The sequence below is a fragment of the Ranitomeya variabilis genome, chromosome 4, assembly GCF_051348905.1.
Source record: "Ranitomeya variabilis isolate aRanVar5 chromosome 4, aRanVar5.hap1, whole genome shotgun sequence".
Lineage (NCBI taxonomy): Eukaryota > Metazoa > Chordata > Amphibia > Anura > Dendrobatidae > Ranitomeya > Ranitomeya variabilis.
In genome coordinates, this window is record NC_135235.1 from 96,510,533 (window position 1) to 96,533,243 (window position 22,711).

At 45.9% G+C, this 22,711-nt stretch overlaps 1 protein-coding gene across 1 annotated transcript in view; it reads right to left on the reverse strand.

Moving 5' to 3' along the window:
* LOC143768446 (intelectin-1-like) overlaps positions 1-22,711 on the reverse strand; it is a 76,866-nt gene that overhangs the window by 48,327 nt on the left and 5,828 nt on the right. Inside the window, exons 2-3 of the mRNA XM_077257125.1 lie at positions 21,697-21,739; positions 21,291-21,538 (exon numbers count right to left, since the gene is read on the reverse strand). Coding sequence (XP_077113240.1) covers positions 21,291-21,538; positions 21,697-21,739 — 291 coding nt within the window. The remainder of the gene's footprint in view (positions 1-21,290; positions 21,539-21,696; positions 21,740-22,711) is intronic.

A 22,711-nucleotide genomic window follows, 5' to 3' on the forward strand; every position in this document is an offset into this window, starting at 1 on the left:
AGTGACCCTTTATTTTTTGAATCTGGTGTTAATAATCTATTTATTTCTCAAGATATATGTCCATATATAGTGTTGTACTCTTTGCATGATGTGTTTCACATATGTACTTCTTCATAGGTACTTTGTACTATAACAGGCTGCTTTCATAAATCTGACCTTTTTGTCCTTAGCCTTCCTTCATAGCCCCTTCAGGGTGTATTTATGCCCGCACGTTTCATTGTGTGATTGTTTCACCACTATCCTTCAGCGTGATGCATATTGCTCACGCTGTCCCTCCTTTTTCTTGGCTCCCCTCCTTTTCTGACCCGGGCTCCTCCCTGTATTGTGTCATGTATTGGCTCCTCTGCGCACCACTGTCTATTCAGACGGCGCATGCGCATTGCTGCACTATGGGCAGAGACGTCTGCCCATCTGTATTTCGTTCCCTGCTATCTGCGCCGGCGCCGCTGTTTACATCACTTCCGGCTCCGGTCCCGCATGGCGCCACCGCCTCGCTGCACATGTGTGCACACTTGATACCGGCCACACTTTGATAAAAGGAGTAAGCCAGCATTGGTAAGTTACTTCCCCTGACGAAGCGGCCTTGGGTGCCGCGATACGCGTTGGGTCTGTCCACCCTGCTGCTCTGCTCCTGCCACCGGCTATTCAGGCCCCTGTCATTTACCTACAGGTGCTACTGGTGAGACTTCTTATTGCCATTCTGGTTCTTTTTTTGGTCCCGGTCCTGGGACTGTGTCGGCATCAGATGTTTGGCTTAGATTGCATATCAGTCTGTGGCCTTATTGTTTTGGCCTGGCCCATCATTTATATGGGCCTTATTTTGGACTTTATACACTTTGTCCTATGATATAGGATCAGGGGGTGACCTTTATACATAGTACTGCATGGCATACCTGTGTACCAGTCTTGCAATTTTCTTCTCCCCCATGCCAGGTGGTAGCATGGTATTTTGGACATTAACACTATATTGTTTTGTATATTCTCATATGTGTTCAGGCATTTTGAGCAGGCAAATGGGTGGATATGGATATTCTTCATGTTTTTAATCTGTTTTTAATTATTTACCAAAAAAAGTTGTTCCTTTTTTCTACTATTTATTGGCGGTGTGCGAATTTTTTAGGTGGCTACTTTCTCTTGCATTTAATAGTTTGACTCTAGCCACTTTTTCTGCACCCCCACTCTCTATCTATACGCACAGTGTAGTGCGCCAGCTACTTTGGGCTTATGTGACTTGCGAGAAATACGCACCGGTGTTATGGAGAAAAGCCGGTAATTCAGTGCGGTGTACAGTAAAATCACAGTGACAGAATAGAATAGAATAGGTAGAATAAATGTGCACACATAGAATAGGTATATATATATATATATATATATATATATATATATACATATATATATATATATATATATATATATATATACATATATATATATATGTATATATATATATATATATATACATATTTATATATATATATTTATATTTCATACAGCGCTAGATATCATAAAAGCCAGGAAATTCAATTGCCGGCTTTTGCTCTCTCCTTCCCAAACCCGACAGGATATGAGACATGGTTTACATACAGTAAACCATCTCATATTCCTTTTTTTTGCATATTCCACACTACTAATGTTAGTAGTGTGTATGTGCAAAATTTGGGCACTGTAGCTATTTAATTAAAGGGTTAAATCGCGGAAAAAATTGGTGTGGGCTCCCGCGCAATTTTCTGCGCCAGAGTGGTAAAGCCAGTGACTGAGAGCAGATATTAATAGCCTAGAGAGGGTCCATGGTTATTGCCCCCCCCTGGCTAAAAACATCTGCCCCCAGCCACCCCTGAAAAGGCACATCTGGAAGATGTGCCTATTCTGGCACTTGGCCACTCTCTTCCCACTCCCGTGTAGCGGTGGGATATGGGGTAATGAAGGGTTAATGTCACCTTGCTATTGTAAGGTGACATTAAGCCAGATTAATAATGGAGAGGCGTCAATTATGACACCTCTCCATTATTAATCCAATAGTACGAAATGGTTAAAAAAACACACATTATTACAAAGTACTTTAATGAAATAAAGACACAGGGTGTTGTAATATTTTATTATTCTTTTAATCCACCTGAAGACCCTCGTTCTGTAAAGAAGGAAAAATAAAAAATCTACAATATCCCATACCTTCCGTCGTTCTTGAACGTCCCACGATGTAAATCCATCTGAAGGGGTTAAATCATTTTACACCCAGGAGCTCTGCTAAAGCAGCTGTGCTCGTGGTTGTAAAACCCCGGGGAATGAATGTAATGCAGGGGAATGACCTGTTACCTTGAGTCGCGGTGATGCGCTCTCAGCTGGATGTCCTCATATGAACTCGAGCGTGGGAAAAGTTCCCACGCTCGAGTTCATATGAGGACATCCAGCAGGGGGCGCATCACCGCGACTCAAGGTAACTACAGGACATTCCCCTGCATTACATTCATTCACAACATTTTACAGACAGGAGCAACTGCATTAGCAAAGTTCCTGGGTGTAAAATGATTTAACCCCTTCAGATGGATTTACATCGTGGGACTGAATAAATGACGGAAGGTATGGGATATTGTTGATTTTTTATTTTACCTTTTTTACAGGACGAGGGTCTTCAGGTGGATTACCAGTATAATAAAATATTACAACACCCTGTGTTTTTATTTCATTAAAGTACTTTGTAATAATGTGTGTGTGTTTTTTTAACCATTTCGTACTATTGGATTAATAATGGATAGGTGTCATAATTGACGCCTCTCCATTATTAATCTGGCTTAATGTCACCTTACAATAGCAAGGTGACATTAACCCTTCATTACCCCATATCCCACCGCTACACGGGAGTGGGAAGAGAGTGGCCAAGTGCCAGAATAGGCGCATCTTCCAGATGTGCCTTTTCTGGGGTGGCTGGGGGCAGATGTTTTTAGCCATGGGGGGCTAATAACCATGGACCCTCTCTAGGCTATTAATATCTGCCCTCAGTCACTGGCTTTACCACTCTGGCGGAGAAAATTGCGCGGGAGCCCACGCGATTTAACCCTTTATTTTACAAGCTACAGCGCCCAAATTTTGTACATACACACTACTAACATCAGTAGTGTGAAATATGCAAAAAAAAAAAAAAAGGGATATGAGTTGGTTTACTGTATGTAAACCATGTCTCATATTCTGTCGGGTTTGTGAAGGAGAGATGAAAAGCCGGCAATTGAATTACCGGCTTTTCTGCAATCTAGCGCTGAATTAAATATAAATACAGTATATATATATATATATATATATATATATATATATATACACTCACCGGCCACTTTATTAGGTACACCATGCTAGTAACGGGTTGGACCCCCTTTTGCCTTCAGAACTGCCTCAATTCTTCGTGGCATAGATTCAAAAAGGTGCTGGAAGCATTCCTCAGAGATTTTGGTCCATATTGACATGATGGCATCACACAGTTGCCGCAGATTTGTCGGCTGCACATCCCAAAGATGCTCCATACAAGGCAGGATGGATCCATGCTTTCATGTTGTTTACGCCAAATTCTGACCCTACCATCCGAATGTCGCAGCAGAAATCGAGACTCATCAGACCAAGCAACGTTTTTCCAATCTTCTACTGTCCAATTTCGATGAGCTTGTACAAATTGTAGCCTCAGTTTCCTGTTCTTAGCTGAAAGGAGTGGTACCCGGTGTGGTCTTCTGCTGCTGTAGCCCATCTGCCTCATAGTTCGACGCACTGTGCGTTCAGAGATGCTCTTAGGCCTACCTTGGTTGTAACGGGTGGCGATTTGAGTCACTGTTGCCTTTCTATCAGCTCGAACCAGTCTGCCCATTCTCCTCTGACCTCTGGCATCAACAAGGCATTTCCGCCCACAGAACTGCCGCTCACTGGATTTTTTTTCTTTTTCGGACCATTCTCTGTAAACCCTAGAGATGGTTGTGCGTGAAAATCCCAGTAGATCAGCAGTTTCTGAAATACTCAGACCAGCCCTTCTGGCACCAACAACCATGCCACGTTCAAAGGCACTCAAATCACCTTTCTTCCTGATGCTCGGTTTGAACTGCAGGAGATTGTCTTGACCATGTCTACATGCCTAAATGCACTGAGTTGCCGCCATGTGATTGGCTGATTAGAAATTAAGTGTTAACAAGAAGTTGGACAGGTGTACCTAATAAAGTGGCCAGTGAGTGTATGTCTCAATGACATATATATATATATATATATATATATATATATATATATATATATATACTTTATATATGTTTTAACGAACATTTGAGCACATAAATCCATTAGATGTCGGTTTTGCAAGCCTGTGAGAAAATATCGCTGTACGGATGCCATACGGATTACATACGGAGGATGCCATGCGCAAAATACGCTGACACACCCTGCCTACGGATGGCATACGGATCACTATTTTGGGAACATTTCTGCCTATTATGGCCGTAAAAAACGGGCCGTATTTTCATACGCTGAGTGTGACTCCGGCCTAACACTTCACTCACACGTCCATATTGCTTGTGTTGATTGGCTTTTTCACAGATACAACATGTACTCATTAAAATCCATTCTGTTGTTCAACACTGATGGTAGAGATCAGATGATTTTATCATGCACATGTTTAAAAATGGATGTGTGAAAGAGGCCTAAGGCTGCTTGACCATGATGAGTTTTTGTTAAGCTTTTGACACTGTGTATTTTCACTACATCAAAAACGCAGCATCTAAAGCTATGTTCACATGTTGCGTTTTTGCAGCGTATTTTTAGGTAAAGTTTTTGCTGCTTACAAAAAGCAGGCTTTGCTTAGTTTTTGCTGCATTTTTGCTTAGTTTTTGCTATGTTTTTTGCTTAGGTTTTGCTGCGTTTTTATTCCTGGGTTTTTGTCAGGGTACTTTTGTCTCTTGTGCATGCTGACAAAGTTTAGTGCATAAAACAAATTATCTGATTCAACTTCATCAGACATGAAGTGACATGCTGCATTTTGCAAATACGCAGCTTTTTGACAAAGCAGTCAGGAAAAAAACAAGGTGCGTGTGTAGCAGTGGTGGGGCCTGATGGATTGCTCCCTGACACTTCAAGGGTTAAATACATTTGATGTTCATGTATGTTATGAAAGGCTGATACCAACTGAGGCTGCAGTTAGCTGAGACAGGGTTAACTGTAATGGCCGACCCTGTTTTGGAGGGGGAACTGAGAGATAGTTCAGGTCTAGTGATGAGCGAGTATGCTCGTTACTTGGGTTTCTCCGAGCATGCTCAGGTGGTTTCGGAGTGTTTTGGCGTGCTCGGAGATTTAGTTTATGTCGATGTAGCTGCTTGATTTGCGGTTGCTAGACAGCTTGAATACATTTGGGGATTGCCTAACAAACAGGCAGTCTCCAAATCCCCATATGCATTCAAGCTGTCTAACAGCCGCAAATCATGCAGCTGCGTCGATATAAACTAAATCTCTGAGCACGCCGAAATATTCAGAGACCATCCGAGCATGCTCGGAGAAACCCAAGTAAAGAGCATACTCGCTCATCACTATTCAGGTCCAGTAAGTGACAGGGCCAGACAGTGTGTGGACAGCAAGGAATGAAGTAGCAGGCCTGGGACAAGAGGCTGCTAGGGACAGCCTTTGCCTATTACTCGGGGCAGTGGATTGCTAAAAATAACCTTCTGTGTATTGTATTGGCAAGCAATAGATGCTGCTGCACATGCGCTGGCACAATTTTGCTGGAGGAGAAAAAATTTAGCTGTAGCAAAATGGCAGCAGTGGTGGCGGCGCTTGTGCAGTACCATCTATCTGTAAGAAATAGCCAACAATTTATATGGATTATGTAAAATAAGGGGCAAGTCACTGAAGGGTCCATAACCCATCATAAGCCTATAAAGATGAATAGATGAATAAGTAAGCAGAGAACAACATAAAGCCTTGCCCACAGGCCACTCCGAAGCATGAAAATCTCATTGTCATGAGTGTCAGTTATATTTTCTGCCTACGGCATGCATATCTGACTCTGGTAGTACCCTGATTGGTCCTGCTGCGCTTTCTGACCTGCCTGTGTCTATTCCACCTTCCCTGCCCATCCTGTCTTAATGTTTATTTTGTCTGGTATTGACCCTTTGGATCTCCATTGATTCTGTGCTTGTTCTTTCCCTTTGTATTGCGTGACGGTCTGGGTTTTGACTTGGCTTGTTTGACTATTCTGCTGCCACCTGGTGGTAGCTACACTGCAGCACTGCAGGTCTGCTCTTGCAGACTTGTTACTATCCTTCCACTCTATTGCCATCTAGTGGAAGTTGCAGTTACCTGCATAGCTGCTACGTGACACTCATTAACTGAAAACTACAAATAAAGGTTAAACGACAACCACAAGACGGATTTAATCAACTCAGGTATCATTTCAATTAATATAACAGTGCCAATCTGACAGTGCCTATACTTTACTTAGCAAAATCTGATGGGTTCACTTTAAAGGGGTTATCTGGCCTTTTGCTAAAACTCTACAGTCACCCTATATGACTGCAGACTTCTGAATCTTCACAGCATGCATGTCACACTCTGGCTGTATTCTCCGGTGTCAGCAGCGAGAGCAAGTGGTTGTAGTGGCAAGTATGAAATTTGCATGCTTCCATTTGTATTGAGCTATCCCTGCATGTCTAGTTAGAATGTGGCAGGAAGCATGCAAATCACATAATTGCAGACACATGACTGCCTGCTTTTGGTGCTGATATCGGCGAATCCTAACAGTTTGCAACATGCATGTTTCAAAGTCCGAAGTCTGCATTCATACGCTGTATATTGGCTGCAAATTTTTTGCAAAAGATCAGACATCCCCTTTAATTGTCTGATTGTTCTGTGTTCATAAAATATTGTATTATCAGCAGCAGATCACCTGGTGAACAGGACAATATAATACTGAGAGCAGTGATTTTTAAATAAGCTTAAAGGGTTATCCGATCTTTGAAGAAAAGTCTGCTGTACTCTGTGTAACTGCAGGCTGCCAAATTCAGACAGTGTGTAATGTGCATGCCGTCATGCATAATATTTGTAGACTTGGGGTAACATACAGACTAGACTCTGTTCTCTTTTGTAGGCCGGAGTCACGCTAGCGTATAATGCGGACTAGTGCTATGCAAGAAAACATTGCATAGCATCAGACCAGTGTTAATCTATGGGGAAGCTCACATCATCGTATTTTACGTGCGTGTGAAATCGCAGCATGCAACGATTTTACACGTATATCGGCCGAGTCTCGCCAATGCAAGTCTATGGGTGCGAGAAAAACTGGGACACCACAAGGACCATCCGTGCGACTTGCGACAAATGCGCACACATTTTCCTCATTTCAGCCCATTGAACCATAACATTCATTGGGGAAAAGTGGTGATAAATGTAAAGCCATACGCATGTCATGCGGATGTCATTTGGATACATAGATGCGAGGAAATCGTATCATCACATTGCAAACGCATTACACATGGATGACTATACGGAGAACATTTGTGTGACTCTCAGCCGAGAGAAACGGACCGATTTTTCATACTTTGAGTGTGACTCCGGCCATAGAAAGAAGCCGCATGATACACTGCAAGTCTCAAATCTCACAAATTCCATCATGTGACCAACCATCAACCCCTTCCTGTATTGCGAGTGCCCACAAATCAATGTCATTTAAATGAACCCCATCTTCCCTCCAAAAATTACCAACCCCAGATTCCAATTCGAAGTGTCTCACACTTATGCCACCATTCCTGGATTCAAAACTCGACACAGCCCTATTCAACTTAACCCTTGCCCTATTGATCCCCTTAACCGATCTGGCAACCCTCCACTTCTTCCTAGGAACAATATCCGACCATACTGTCAATACTCCCAGAAACTATGGTATGTCCACAGTCTCAACAAATTGAAACGAATATCCCTGATCAATTCTCTGACCGGCTTAACTCCCAAGTCATTCCCACCCATATGCACAACCCAAATGTCAGGAGCTCTATTAAAACGAGCGTCTCTCGTAAATACACCTAAAACCCTGCTCCAAACCATAACTCTAAAACCTAACCAACGAATGACCACCTGATCTCTACTAAAGCCTAATTGCCTACCATCTGGCCTCACGTCGGCCCATAGGGCCCCCCAATGCACGAACAAATGTCCGAAAATCCAGGCTAAGAAGAGGTCGCGACCTGAAAATACGAGCATCATGAAAACCATTCCTGCCCCACTTCCCCACGACATTAATAATGCACATAAGTTAAATAACTGTCAGAGCTCCATCTGCCGATCCGCCGAATCGCCTCAGTCCCTAAACCCCGACTATTGGCCTCTGATGCGGCCCCAATCCTGAAAGAATGTGAACCGTAGTATCCGGGGACAAGCCCAACTCTTGCAACCCCTTATTCAAAATGGCAATAAATTGGAATTGAGACAAGAATGCCCCCCTGCGTACTCGACTACAAGCGCCAGTACGATTCCAGACATCTTCGCGGACACATCAGAGCACCATCCACTTTTCCAAGCACCACGAGCCTACCTTTTCCCAACTGATCGGTCTTTAAACGTCGTATCCATAAAACTATGCCCCCCATCCGAATTTCCACGTCCCCTGCCATCAACCCCCTGCCCTGTCTCTGCTACTCGACACGAGTTCGCCTATATGCAAAGGCCCAAAAATGCCAAAGAAAAAGCAAGCCTAAACAGAGCGACTTCGAAGTTAGAACAACAAATCTTTTCCAACACACTGCCTAACCATTCAAGCATGCTGAACAAGATCGGTCTGGGCCTGTCAAAACTCCGATTGCCCCTCCGCAAACCTTTTAAGGCCTGCTTAACCAAAAAATATTTTGTAACATCTACAGACCCCACCAACCTAAAGCCAAATGCCAAACCTACCACAAAATTATTAAATTTAGAAACTGACCAGCCAATGTCAGCCACATTACCCACTAACCATAACAACGCCTGTACTTTATCTTCTTCAGACTCAACCGCTCCCCACTGTAACAGCCAACCTTGCCACACCCTCCACGATTTCTCATAAGATGCCCAGGTCTGGCCTGTAACAGACTCACGAATCAGTTGTCCTGCTCATCCGTAACCACTTGCCACAAGTGTAAAGGACATTCCTCTCCCGATACCTCCGCTTCTGGTGCCAATTCCCAAAACCTTTCACACTGAAAACGAGATAAAGCATCTGTTACAGAGTTTTGAACAACTGGCACATGCACCACAGAAATCCAAGCATTCAGTTCAAGGCACCGTAAAACTAATTCCTGCACTAACTTAATCACCGAGGGAGATGACACCGACAATCTATTAATCACCGACACCACTCTCATATTGCCACAATGAAACCGAACTTTCCAATTCACGAACATTTCTCCCCAAACGAAAACTGCCACCGCAATCGGAAACAATTCCAACAAAGCCAGATTTCTTGTCAGGCCCTTCTGCTGCCACCCCTCCAGCCATCTTCCGACACTCCACCTCACTTTACAATAGGCCTCGTAACCGGCGCCACCTGCTGCGTCCATGTAGATTTCACAGTCAAAATTAAATTACTCAAAATCTCCTGTTGAATCAACGACCATCAGTTATAATGTTCCAGAAAGCGTTGCCACACAATCAAATCCTCCCTGTGCTCTTTCTTCAAATGGACAAAATGGTGCGCCACCCGCACTTCAGATGTCGCACTAGCCAGCCTCCAGCAAAAAATTCTGCCCATGGGTATGCTCTTGCACGCAAAATTTAACCGACCAAGTGATGACTGCAACTTCTTCAACGTCAATTTGCGCAGTTTCCTAACCCTATTCACTTCCTGTTTCAGTAACAACAATTTATCGTCTGGTAACCGACACTCCATTCTCTCCGAATCAATTAAAATTCCAAGGAAGCTTAACACCGTGCCCATGCCCTCATTTTTTTCTCTAGCCAAAGGTACACCAAACGCTCTACCACCCATTCCATTGCAGCCAAAGTATTCCTATACAACACCGAATCTGGCGGATCTATAAATAAAAAGTTGTCCAAATAGTGAATGACAGACTGGACGCTGTCAACATCCCTAACCACCCACTCTAAAAAGGTACTGAACATTTCAAACAAAGAACATGAAATTGCACAACCTATTGGCAAACATCTATCCAAATAGTACCCGCCTTTCCAAAAACAACCCAACAATGGAATACTGTCACGGTAAACCGGAAATAGCCTAAAAGCCGATTCAATATCAGTTTTCGCCAACAAAGCACCCGTCCCGTATTTTCGAACCCATCGCACTGCCGTATCAAGCAATGTGTATTCCACTAAACAGAGCTCCTGTGCGATGCCATCGTTAACCAACCGACCATTCGGTTGCGACAAATGTTGAATCAATCTGAACTTATTCGGTTCCTTCTTAGGCACAACCCCTAATGGAGAAATAATCACCCCGTAACAGGCAAAGACAAAAAAGGACAAAGCATCCTACCCAACTTGATCTCCTTTTCCAATTTTACACTAATAGTCTCAGAATGTAAACAACCGACCTCAGATTTTTAACAGAAAAAGGAAAAGTGTGGTTAGGGGGAGGGATTGTAAAATCTTCCGCAAAACCACTCCAAATAACCCTTGCCTTCTCTCGGTCCGGATACCTATTTAGAAAGGGGGCCATCTCTTGAAGCCTCACTTGTGTCACCACCATGACCGGTACCCACTGAGGGCTTCCCCCTTACTTTTTTAAAACATTTTGACGCTCCAGGGGAACTCCCATTGCAAAAAGAGCATACATGCCTGAAGTTACAGGTACTGCCGTACTTGCACTGGCCATCGTTGAATTGCCAGCACGTTCTGGATTTTTCTTTCGATCCTTGTGTCCCCTGACCACCACTTCCATGTCCTGCTTGCTGACTGCTGCTACCTCTACTCCCGTGAAAGGACTGCCCATACCTGACTGGAGCCATAACCTTTAGCCAAAGCTCAATATCCTTCTGATCCCACTTAATCTCGGGTCTAAGGCTAGGTTCACATTGGGTTAGGGCAATCCGTTTAGCGCATAGCGCTAGCGGGTTGCGCTAACGCAATGCTTCCCTAGGGTCCGCGTTCGGTGTCCCCGCTAGCGCAGATACCCGATCTGCACTAGCGAGGAACGGACCTCGGGCGCGCCGCGGACGCTGCAAGCAGCGTCCGAGGTCCGTCACTCAAATGACGCGACATCGCTAGCGCACGCCCAATGTGGGCGGGCGCTAGCAACGCGCTCACCATTACAGGCTATGGCGGCATTAACGGACTACGTTAACACCGCGTTATGCCGCGTTGTAACGTAGTCCGTTAAACGTGGTCACATAACGCAATGTGACCCTAGCCTTACTGCCTTCCTTTGCCTAAATTGCTCGTCGTAGCGCAGCCATGCCATACCTCCGTTTGTACAGTGCACCTCTCCAGTTGCATCCAAATAGCAGAACAAAACCGAATAATTTTCAGGAACTTTTTCTCCAATAACATTAGCCAAAATCGCAAGCGCCTGCAACCAATTAGCAAACGTCTGCACAATCAGCCGTCACTGCCGCTTTTCTTCCTCCACTTTCTTACTATCATCCTTCTTTCCTTTGTCTAAATTAATCTTTTCCAATGGAAGAAGGAAGAATATTTCCACATATTCATCCTGCCAAATCTTTTCCTTTAGCTCTTTCTTCTAATGGGCTCCCAAGGGGACCTCAAAACACACATAGACTTCACCCTTTGCTCGATCGTCACAGACACAGATACTCCAGAACCAGTGACCTGCTAAACTTCAATGGATACTGGAGGCTCGCTTGTGACCTGCGACCCAAAAGCTATCCCCGGCAACCATGCCCCAACTGGAGTTGTCCCCACAGCGCCCGCTGCCCCACTCTCTAATCTTTGCAAAACCTGTGCCATACTAAGCAAGATCTCGAGAAGTCCCTGATCCCCCTCCCCGCTAGGGCCCTCCAACTGCCTTCCCTCTGACCCCAGCGCCTGACTCCCCACAACCTCCTGTATCACAGCCTCTGTGGGCGACAAACAACACATAGAATCATGCTCACCAAGCTGCACGGGTGCTGTGTCCCCGCCAGCCATAAATCTGGAGTCCTGCCACCTTGTATCCTAATGATGGTCGCTGCCCAACTCAGATTCCTCTTCTCCTCTCTGTGGCCCCAGGCCCGTGCCCCTGGCCTCCTCGTCATCAGGAGGGATCGGTGCCCTTGAAGAGCCTTGCTCCGCTGACTGTCTCCTTGAGCGCGACTGTACCGGGGTGCCTGACCCGTGCCCAACGGACTGGTCTGGAAAGCGGCCCCGCTATCTGCCAGGCAGCCGTGGGTCACTACCCGCCGCTCTTCCTGCCTGTCCAAGTCACACTGGGCCCTCTCAGCAGGGAATCATTGCCCATCACTTTCATCATTACCTCCCCTCACCCTCATTGCCCATCACCTCCATCATTGCCTCCTTTACCATCTTTGCCCATCACCTCCATCATTGCCTCCCCTCACCCTCATTGCCCATCACCTCCATCATTGCCTCCTTTAGCATCTTTGCCCATCACCTCCATCATTGCCTCCCCTCACCATCATTGCCCATCACTTCCATCATTGCCTCCCCCCACCATCATTGCCCATCACCTCCATCATTGTCTCCCCACCACCATAATTGACCATCACCTTCATCATTGTTTCTCCCCACCAATATCATTGTCCTTCACCACACACACACACACACACACACACACACACACACACACACACACACACACAGCACAGCTCACCGCAGCAGCAGCTCATCTCACACACACACGCAGGCACACAGACATAAAGCGCAGCTCATCTCCCCACAGCAGCAGCTCATCCTGCAGCCTCTTCCTCGCCGGCAGCTTTCTGTCTGATACAGGGTGCTGGGTGATAACGTCATCCAGCTGGGCTGTCTCAGACAAAGAAGCAGGACACCGGGATGTGCTGCTTTGTGTGTCTGTGTGCCTTCGTGTGTGTATGTGGTGCAGTGCTTTGTGTGTGCTTGTGTGTGGTGTGGTGGTGAGGCTTTACATGTGGGCAGTGTTAGCTGCAGCCGGCGGCTAACGCTGCCCGCTATTAAAGAGAAATGGTATTCACGCTTCTACATGCCCATAGGGGCGTGGGGAAGCGTGAATATTCATTTTGCTTTACCAGCTGGGACAGGATGCTGTCTCCAGCTGCTGCTAGGCTGGCACAGGGTGGGCCCCCTTGACTCAGGGGCCCCATAGCCACTGGCTGGGGGCCCCTGGAGGAGTGGGGGCCCTAGGCAGCTGTTGGCCAGTATGCCAGCAGGTGTCAGTGCCTGGGCCCACCGGAGAATCCTCCGGTTCTCCGGTGGGCCAGTCCGAGCCTGGCTCTATGTGTCTGATATGTGAGCAGTATGAGCTCTATGCGTCTCATATGTGAGCGATGTAAGCTGCATGTGTCTGATATGTGAGCTGTATGAGCTGTATGTTTCTGATATGTGAGCAGTGTGAGCTGTATATGTCTGATATGTGAGTGGTGTGTATGTACTGTGTGAGTGTATGTGAGTGATTTGAGCTTTATGTGTCTGATATGTGAGCTGTATATATCTGATATGTGAGTGTGTGAGCTCTATGTGTCTGATTTGTGAGCAATGTGAGCTGCATATGTCTGATATGTGAGCAGTATGAGCGGCATGTATCTGATATGTGAGCAGTGTGAGCTGTATATGTCTGATATGTGAGTGGTGTGTATGTGAATCGCCCACCAGGGCCTAGGGGTACTCGATATCGGGTCCGGTACTTAAAAGGGGATGTCATGGTGGCAGCGAACCAGTCCATTGCCCTGAGCGCTCATGTAAAAGGGAATGCCTTTAAAGGGATTTTGCATAAAGTTTGTGTTTGTGACGCCACCTGTGGTATAAGGTCAGAGGGGACTGACGCTGCTTAAAGGGGTCCACTGGGGTGATGTTATGGCAGCTAAGAAGGTATAACTTCCCACATGCGAAGTAGGTCCCCAGGGCTCCTGGTGATGAGATAAGGATGGTGAGTGGTGCAATAAAGAACAGAGGACACAGGTTTGCAGTCTCTTTACCTGGTTTACTGAAGATTTCAGGCATCAACAGTCCAGGGCACCAGATCACTGGTACAGTTAGGGTCCGGCCGGCTTGGAAGCGAGTTCAGAGTCCCCTTTACCAGGTGGAGTTAAAAGCCTTCCCTCTAGCATGGTGGTGCAGTCCCTTGCTGCCTGTGGCTTCTGTCAAGGTCCTCACAGTTCCCTCTGTCCTCCATAAAGGGTAGGACACTAACCCGTATGACAGATGGCTCGAGCCTTTTTACAGGGTCTCTATCATGACCCGGCTCTTTGTGCCACTGTGTCTCCAGGTGTTAGCGCGGACAGGTGACATGTAGTCCAGCTGTCCTGCCATTTCTGCTATGCCTCCTAGAGTCCGACACATCATCAGTCTTCCGGCTACCGGTATCTGTGCTCTGCAGGGAGATAGCTCAGTCACAGCTATTCTCCCCAGGTTTCACTCTCCTGTGCTCCGCTCTCCTGCATGCTCTCAAAAAACTGTTCTTCTCTCCGTATTATCTCTATCCAGGAGCTGCAGCACCTCTGACTGCACGGCCTCTCACACGTCTTTCTGCCTCATACTGTTCCAGTCTGCTGTCTGACACTCACTGTTATGGACTGGTGGTTAAGGAGCGACATGCGACGAGCTCTGAGCAGGTGGTAACTATACTGACCGCAGTTCCTGATCTTAACACAACACTAGAAGTAGCCGTGGGATGTTCCTGTCACTCCCTAGACACCTCGTCACAGCCGGAGAACTTACTGCCCCTAAGGGTAGAAACAGGAAAGCTATCTTGCCTCAGAGAAAATCCCCAAAGGGTAGGCAGCCCCCCACAAATAATGACTGTGAGTGGAGAGGGAAATGACATGCGTAGAATGAAACAAGATGTAGCAAAGGAGGCCACTTCTAGCTAGATAGATAGTACAGGACAGAACACTGTGCCGTCTGTAATAAAAACTAGAAAAAGTCCAACGCAGAGAATGCAAAAATTTCCACACCTGACTAAAGGTGTGGAGGGCAAATCTGCTGCCCAGAGCTTCCAGCTTAGCTGAATAGATCCATACTGATAAGCTGGACTAGAAAGAAAAAACATATATGTGCTGAACAATTAAGTCCACAACAAGTGGACTGCAAAAGGACAAGCAAGGACTTATCTTTGCTGAACTGGTCAGAGTGTCAGGGAAATCAAAAAGAGATGTGACTCCAAGCAGGAACCATTGCTAACTGGCACTGACTGAGGGATAAGGCCAGTCTAAAATAGCCGAGCCAGAAAGACAATCAGTGGAAGCAGCTGCTGATGCTAAATCCAAGAAGCAGCCATTCCACTTAAAACCACCGGAGGGAGCCCAAGAGCAGAACTCACAAAAGTGCCACTTACAACCACCGGAGGGAGCCCAAGAGCGGAATTCACAACAGTACCCCCCTTGAGGAGGGGTCACCGAACCCTCACCAGAGCCCCCAGGCCGATCAGGACGAGCCAAGTGAAAAGCACGAACCAAATCGGCGGCATGGACATCGGAGGCAACAACCCAAGAATTATCCTCCTGGCCATAACCCTTCCACTTGACAAGATACTGAAGCCTCCGCCTCGAAAAACGAGAATCCAAAATTTTCTCAACCACATATTCCAACTCCCCCTCAACCAACACCGGGGCAGGAGGATCAACAGAGGGAACAACGGGTACCACATATCTCTGCAACAAAGATCTATGGAAAACATTGTGGATGGCAAAAGAGGCTGGAAGGGCCAAACGAAAAGACACTGGATTGATAATCTCAGAAATCTTATAAGGACCAATAAACCGAGGCTTGAACTTAGGGGAAGAAACCTTCATAGGAACATGACGAGAAGATAACCAGACTAAATCCCCCATCCGAAGCCGGGGACCAACACACCGACGGCGGTTAGCAAAACGTTGAGCCTTTTCCTGAGACAACGTCAAATTGTCTACCACATGAGTCCAAATCTGCTGTAACCTGTCCATCACAGAATCCACACCAGGACAATCAGAAGGCTCAACCTGCCCCGAAGAAAAACGAGGATGGAAACCAAAATTACAAAAGAAAGGCGAAACCAAAGTAGCTGAACTGGCCCGATTATTAAGGGTAAACTCAGCCAATGGCAAGAAAGCCACCCAACCATCCTGATCAGCAGACACAAAGCATCTCAAATAGGTTTCCAAGGTTTGATTAGTTCGCTCAGTTTGGCCATTTGTCTGAGGATGGAATGCCGAAGAAAAAGACAAATTAATGCCCATCCTAGCACAAAAGGCCCGCCAAAACCTAGAAACAAACTGGGAACCTCTGTCAGACACAATATTCTCCGGAATACCATGCAAACGAACCACATGCTGAAAGAACAATGGAACCAAATCAGAGGAGGAAGGCAATTTAGGCAAAGGTACCAAATGGACCATTTTAGAGAACCGGTCACAAACCACCCAGATAACAGACATCTTCTGGGACACAGGAAGATCCGAAATAAAATCCATGGAAATATGCGTCCAGGGCCTCTCAGGGACAGGCAAAGGCGAAAGCAACCCACTAGCGCGGGAACAGCAAGGCTTAGCCCGGGCACAAGTCCCACAGGACTGCACAAAAGAACGCACATCCCGCGACAAGGAAGGCCACCAAAAGGACCTAGCAACCAAATCTCTGGTACCAAAAATCCCAGGATGACCGGCCAACACCGAACAATGAACCTCAGAAATTACCTTACTTGTCCATCTATCAGGAACAAACAGCTTCCCCATAGGACAGCGGTCAGGTTTATCAGCCTGAAATTCCTGAAGCACCCGCCGTAAATCAGGGGAGATGGCAGAAAGAATCACCCCTTCTCTAAGAATGCCAACCGGCTCAAGGACTCCAGGAGAATCAGGCAAAAACTCCTAGAGAGGGCATCCGCTTTAACATTCTTAGATCCCGGAAGATACGAGACCACAAAATCGAAACGGGAGAAAAACAGGGACCATCGAGCCTGTCTAGGGTTCAGCCGCTTGGCCGACTCAAGGTAAATCAGATTCTTATGATCGGTCAAGACCACAACGCGGTGCTTGGCTCCCTCAAGCCAATGTCGCCACTCCTCAAATGCCCACTTCATAGCCAACAATTCCCGATTGCCGACATCATAATTGCGTTCCGCAGGTGAAAACTTTCGGGAAAAGAAGGCACACGGTTTCATCAAGGAACCATCAGAATTACTCTGTGACAAAACGGCCCCTGCTCCAATCTCAGAAGCATCAACCTCAACCTGAAAAGGAAGAGAAACCTCCGGCTGATGCAACACAAGGGCAGAAGTAAATCAGCGTTTAAGCTCCTGAAAGGCCTCAACAGCCGCAGAGGACCAATTCGTCACATCAGCGCCTTTCTTCGTCAGGGGCTTAACTACACTGGAAAAGTTGGCAATGAAACCGCGATAAAAATTAGCAAAGCCCAAAAATTTCTGAAGGCTCTTCACAGATGTGGGTTGAATCCAGTCATGAATGGCTTGGACCTTAACAGGATCCATTTCTATAGACGAATGAGAAAAAATAAAACCCAAAAAAGAGACCTTCTCAACTCCAAATAGGCACTTAGACCCCTTCACAAATAAGGCATTATCACGAAGGATCTGGAATACCATCCTGACCTGCTTCACATGAGACTCCCAATCATCGGAAATAATCAAAATATCATCCAAATACACAATCAAGAATTTATCAAGATAATTGCGGAAAATATCATGCATGAAGGACTGAAATACAGAAGGAGCATTAGAAAGCCCGAAAGGCATCACAAGGTATTCAAAATGGCCTTCGGGCGTATTAAATGCAGTTTTCCATTCGTCACCCTGTTTAATACGAACAAGATTATATGCCCCTCGAAGGTCAATCTTGGTAAACCAACTAGCCCCCTTAATCCAAGCAAACAAATCAGAAAGCAAAGGTAAAGGGTATTGGAATTTGACCGTGATCTTATTAAGAAGGCGATAATCAATACAGGGTCTCAAGGAGCCATCCTTCTTGGCAACAAAAAAGAATCCTGCTCCCAATGGTGACAAAGACGGCCGAATATGCCCCTTCTCCAAAGACTCCTTAACATAACTCCGCATGGCGGCATGCTCTGGCACAGACAGATTGAAAAGTCGGCCCTTAGGGAACTAACAGCCAGGAATCAAGTCAATAGCACAATCGCAGTCCCTATGTGGAAGAAGGGAACTGGACTTGGGCTCGTCAAATACATCCTGGAAATCCGACAAAAACTCAGGAACATCAGAAGAGGGGGAAGAGGAAATTGACATCAAAGGAATGTCACTATGTACCCCTTGACAACCCCAACTAGTCACAGACATAGATTTCCAATCCAGCACTGGATTGTGTACTTGTAACCATGGAAAACCCAGTACAACAACATCATATAAATTATGCAACACCAGAAAACGGCAATCTTCCTGATGTGCTGGAGCCATGCACATAGTCAGCTGAGTCCAATACTGAGGTTTATTCTTGGCCAATGGTGTAGCATCAATACCCCTCAAAGGAATAGGGCTCTGCAAAGGCTGCAAAGAAAAACCACAGCACCTGGCGAATTCTAAGTCCATTAAGTTCAGGGCAGCGCCTGAATCCACAAATGCCATGACAGAAAAGGATGATAATGAGCAAATCAGGGTCACAGACAGGAGAAATTTAGGCTGTACAGTACTGATGGTAACAGATCTAGCGACCCTCTTAGTACGCTTAGGGCAATCAGAAATAGCATGAGCAGAACTCACAAAAGTGCCACTTACAACCACCGGAGGGAGCCCAAGAGCGGAATTCACAACAGTACTGTTATGGACTGGTGGTTAAGGAGCGACATGCGACGAGCTCTGAGCAGGTGGTAACTATACTGACCGCAGTTCCTGATCTTAACACAACACTAGAAGTAGCCGTGGAATGTTCCTGTCACTCCCTAGACACCTCGTCACAGCCGGAGAACTAACTGCCCCTAAAGGTAGAAACAGGAAAGCTATCTTGCCTCAGAGAAAATCCCCAAAGGGTAGGCAGCCCCCCACAAATAATGACTGTGAGTGGAGAGGGAAATGACATACGTAGAATGAAACAAGATGTAGCAAAGGAGGCCACTTCTAGCTAGATAGATAGTACAGGACAGAACACTGTGCGGTCAGTAATAAAAACTAGAAAAAGTCCACCGCAGAGAATGCAAAAATCTCCACACCTGACTAAAGGTGTGGAGGGCAAATCTGCTGCCCAGAGCTTCCAGCTTAGCTGAATAGTGATAAGCTGGACTAGAAAGAAAAAACATACATTGTGCTGAACAATTAAGTCCACAACAAGTGGACTGCAAAAGGACAAGCAAGGACTTATCTTTGCTGAACTGGTTAGAGTGTCAGGGAAATCCAAAAGAGATGTAACTTCAAGCAGGAACCATTGCCAACTGGCACTGACTGAGGGATAAGGCCAGTCTAAAATAGCCGAGCCAGAAAGACAATCAGTGGAAGCAGCTGCTGATGCTAAATCCAAGAAGCAGCCATTCCACTTAAAACCACCGGAGGGAGCCCAAGAGTAGAACTCACAAAAGTGCCACTTACAACCACCGGAGGGAGCCCAAGAGCGGAATTCACAACAACTCACTAACTTTCCCTCCACACCAGAATATATATATATAGGGAATTTCCCCTGAAAACCGGGTTCAGAGCTCCCCCTTCTAGCCTGGAGTGTGAACATGTTGCATGTTTGTGTATACCTGATAGAGAAGATCTTCCTTCCTTTCCAAGCGTGACATCACTCTTCCTGTGAGGAAAGCAATGCCACTGTGACAATCAGGACCCTGGAGTGTCACATATGTACTGTGTGAGTCTGATATGGGAGTGATATGAGCTCTATGTGTCTGATATGTGAGCTGTATATGTCTGATATGTGAGTGATGTGAGCTCTATGTGTCTGACATGTGATCTGTATATGTCTGATATGTGAGTGGTGTGAGCCCTATGTCTCTGATTTTTTTTGAATGTGTGATGCATTTGTATGATATGTGAGTGGTGTGTGCTGTATGTGTCTGATATGTGAGGGATGTATATGCTGCATATGTCTGATATACTATATCTGTCTAATATGTGATCGGTGTTTGGGGTGCATGAGTTTGATATGCAAGCATTATGAGCTGCATGTGTCTGATATGTGAGGGATATGGCTCTGCTGAGAATGGGTTCTGCTGTATATATGTGTGGCACCCCAGGAGTTCAGGTACCACAGTAGTGCTGTCTTCCTCATGGGGAGGAGAGTGCTATGTCCAGAGACAAGTGAGATTTCCTTTGGTAGGTTTACACACACACAACACCTTCCAATTCCAGGCCTGGAGGGGGAGCTCCAAACTCTGTTTTAGGGCAGCTTCCCTGAATAAAAATCTTGGCTTGGAGGCGGAGTGAGCTGAGTCTGGAATAGGAGTCTGTGTGCGAGGACAGACAGGAGTGGAGCACAGAGGAGAGTGAGAGCTCCAGGAGGCCACGAACAGGCCTCTGAAGAGTGATAGCGCAAATATCCGGGTACCGGGCTTAGATGGATTGCAACACACGGAGCAAAACCGGAGGGCATTGTACTACAGTGACGTTGCCCATAATTATCTGTGGCACAGCAGCACTCAGGAGCCTGGAGTCGCAGCTAGAGGACACCAACATGCACCACTCGAGCTGCCTGCCATACACATACCTGTCCTAGGACAGCAGAATGATTAAAGGCCTTGTTGAGACACATAGTGGCAGCAAGGACTTAGAGACAGAAAGCGCAGAGTGGTAAGCTCCCACCTGACTTACCCCGGGGAACTTGCTTGTTTCTGGATGGCCCTGTGGTCTGGTGCCCTGGACTGTGGCTGCCAAAACCAACAGTAAACAAGGTAAAGAGACTGCAATCCTGTGTCCTTGCTCTTCTCTGCACCTCTCACCATTCCACCATCTACACACCGGGAGCCCTGGGGATATACTTCACCTGTGGGAAGATATACCATATAGCTGCCATAACATCACCCCAGAGGACCCCTTAAAGCAGCGTCGGTTCCCACTGACCAAATACCACAGGTGGCGTCACGAACATAAACTTTATCCCTTTAAAGACCTTTCCCTTTTACATGGGTGCCCAGGGCCACAGATCGGGTCGCAGCCACTGTGACATTCCCCTGTGAAACCACAGGACCCGGTACTGAGTGCCCCATGGCCCTGGCGGGCAACTCATCTGCAGCCTTACATTGCCATGTATTTTATTTGTAGCAAGTACCTTATAATCATCACTGGTAGCTCCATCAGGTAGTCCAAATGTGGCGTAGTTAGCCCAGTTGTCATCTCCCTTTGGATTGTTGGCATTGCTTCCTGATTGGCTGGACCAGCAATCTCCCTGTGTACATTTACCATTGATGTTATTTTCATGGACGCTGGCTACCAATGTCCAACCTCCACCATTGGTTGTCATGTCACAGTAGGTCTGATACATTACACCATATTCTGTGGTCAAACTGTATATTCCATCTAAATGAAAAAAATATGAAATGAGCCATATATTATGCAATTAATTATGAATGTTCACTTACGATCATACATATGTATGGATATGTGTGTAAGCAATATACTTATACACAGAAAGTCGGAAAGATTATAAAGCTTTCATTATGGCAGATATATCTCACCTTCAGCATACGTATATGCGCTCTTGATTTCTTTGCAACTTCTGTATCCATAGTCTGGCCCACCAGCAGCATTCCTAGCCTTTGACTTGTAGTTATAGTAGTTTTCATTGTCCCAGCAGTCAAACAAATTCTGAATGTTTTGTTTAATCTCAGCAATAGATTTCCCTAAAAAACAGGAATTTGGTAATACATGCAAACATATTAATATTTCATAATTATACAATTTTTCCAATAGAAATGTTTTGTTCTTCATAGAAACGAGCAAATCAATTTGATTAGCTGAACCCAGTGAACTTGAACAATTAGTGATTTGATTTGCTGATGATATTTTGGAAGTGAAGGCTCACATTACATTGGACGGGGCATGGTGCGCTTCTTCATAAGGGCTTGCATTTACCACATCACAAGTTACAACCAATTTAGAGTCGGGGTGAAAGCAAAACTATTTTCGGATGAATCAGCATAGTGAAAGAACATCACACTTAGCATTACACCGTTCCCACACGTCCTGATATTTCTGGTATTGGAAAAAACGGTACCAGTGATGTCAGTTTCCATGTGCCGCATCAGTACCACACGCAATGACACCAGGGAAGCAGCGGTACAGTAAGCGCTGTTCCCCGGCGCTGGGTGCTGAAGATGGCGCTCATAATTCTCCCCTGCTCTGCCAGCGATCAGCACGAGCAAGTAAAATGATGAGAGTTATATTCAACTGATCACAGTGACTGCAGGTAGCGCCACAAATAAATAAATTAAAAATGGCATGGGTTCCCCTGTATTTTCTATAACCAGCCAGGCAAAACTGACAGCTGGGGGCAACCCTCAGCTGTCAGCTTCAGCAAGGCTGGTTATCAAGAATAGAGGGGTACCCACACTATTTTTTTAATGATTTAAATAATTTAAAAAAAGTTGTAGATTTCACTCCTATTTTTGACAACTAGCCTTGCTAATGCTGACATCTGGGGGCTGGTATTTTCAGGCTGGTTAGGGGCCATGGATATTGACCACCCCCAGC